The sequence below is a fragment of the Mandrillus leucophaeus genome, unplaced genomic scaffold (genome assembly GCF_000951045.1).
Source record: "Mandrillus leucophaeus isolate KB7577 unplaced genomic scaffold, Mleu.le_1.0 Scaffold20, whole genome shotgun sequence".
In the NCBI taxonomy this organism is placed as follows: Eukaryota; Metazoa; Chordata; class Mammalia; order Primates; family Cercopithecidae; genus Mandrillus; species Mandrillus leucophaeus.
This window is the reverse complement of record NW_012102032.1, coordinates 3,387,625-3,389,237: the sequence shown is the minus strand read 5'-3', so window position 1 is coordinate 3,389,237 and position 1,613 is coordinate 3,387,625. Positions and strand designations below refer to the sequence as shown.

General features: G+C 42.2%; 1 protein-coding gene across 1 annotated transcript in view; it reads left to right on the top strand.

Moving 5' to 3' along the window:
- Window positions 1–1,613, top strand: part of RAD51C (RAD51 paralog C) — a 44,247-nt gene that overhangs the window by 4,167 nt on the left and 38,467 nt on the right. Inside the window, exon 3 of the mRNA XM_011979185.1 lies at window positions 442–608. Within this exon, the coding sequence (XP_011834575.1) occupies window positions 442–608 (167 nt within the window). The remainder of the gene's footprint in view (window positions 1–441; window positions 609–1,613) is intronic.

The window sequence follows — 1,613 nt, the reverse complement described above, 5'->3', positions numbered from 1 at the left end:
GTCTCTACTAAAAAATACAAAAAATTAGCCGGACGTGGTGGCGGGCACCTGTAGTCCCAGCTACTTGGGAGGCTGAGGCAGGAGAATGGCATGAACCTAAGAGGTGGAGCTTGCAGTGAGCCGGGATCACACCACTGAACTCCAGCCTGGGCAACAGAGCGAGACTGCGTCTAAAAAAATAATAATAAAAATAAATAAAATAAAATGTCCTTAATCTTGGTTTTATAGGCATGCTGTCCCCCAATCCAGTTGATTCACATATGGTCGATTGGTTCACATTATCTCTGGAGTCATGAAGAGTTAGACATTTCTGTTGCCTTGGGGAACATATTTGCATTTATAAAAGTTTAGTGTTACCTAACTTGTTATTATCTAGAGTTTCAAAAACACTGCCTTAGATCATCATGATGATTTGGTTATTTGTCATCTTTTTATTGACAGTATGCAGTTGGCAGTAGATGTGCAGATACCAGAATGTTTTGGAGGAGTGGCAGGTGAAGCAGTTTTTATTGATACAGAGGGAAGTTTTATGGTTGGTAGAGTGGTAGACCTTGCTACTGCCTGCATTCAGCACCTTCAGCTTATAGCAGAAAAACACAAGGGAGAGGGTAAGTTAGCAAATGTTCCTCTTTTTTTCTGTATTAGTAAAAGCAATTTGCATTTGTGCCCATCTCAGACCTCAGCAACAGACCATTTGTATGTGAAGCCTAATGACTTGACCATGAACTAGTGTTAAACTCTTTTACTACTGTTGCAAAATGAGAAATGCCACAGCCTGGACTGGCTTTTTTTTCTTCCCCTTTTATGGCCCTCACTTCTTCCTGTAGGAGCTTTGGGACAAAACCTATGTATGTATTTCAGTCATCATACTGCATCTTATCAGGTGTAATTTAATGGTTTTGGACACCTTAATATAAGCAGCTGTTGTTAAAAGCGTTTCAATGTATAATAGCTTCCATATTGGTTTTCCAAAAACCAAAGTAGCTTTGAAAACCACGTCTGAGGCCAGGTACAGTGGCTTATGCCTATAATCCCAGGACTTTGGGAGGCGGAGGCGGGTGGATCACCTGAGGTCAGGAGTTCGAGACCAGCCTGGCCAACACAATGAAATTCTGTCTGTACTAAAAATGCCAAAGTTAGCCAGGTGTGTGGTGGCACATGCCTGTAATCTCAGCTACTCAGGAGGCTGAGGCGGGAGAATCACTTGAACTCGGGAGTCGGAGGTTGCAGTGAGCCCAGATTGCGCCACTGCACTCCAGCCTAGGCAGCAGTGAGACTACTCTGTCTCTTAAAAAAAGAAAAAAAAAAAAAAACACGTCTGAAATGTTTGAATTGTTAAGCCGATTGACTTGGGGGCTTTGATTATATAGCTGATTTCATAACTGCACTAATTGTTAAAGTGTTTGGGAGGTGTTTTTTGGTGCGTGTTATGTGTGGGAAAAGAAAGAGAGATCAGCCTCTTACTGTGTCTATATAGAAAGAAGTAGGCATAAGAGACTCCATTTTGTTCTGTATTTGAGATGCTGTTAATCTGTGACCCTACCCCCAACCTTGTCCTTGCAAGAGACATGTGCTGTGGTGACTCAAGGTTTAATGGATTTTGGGCTGTGCAG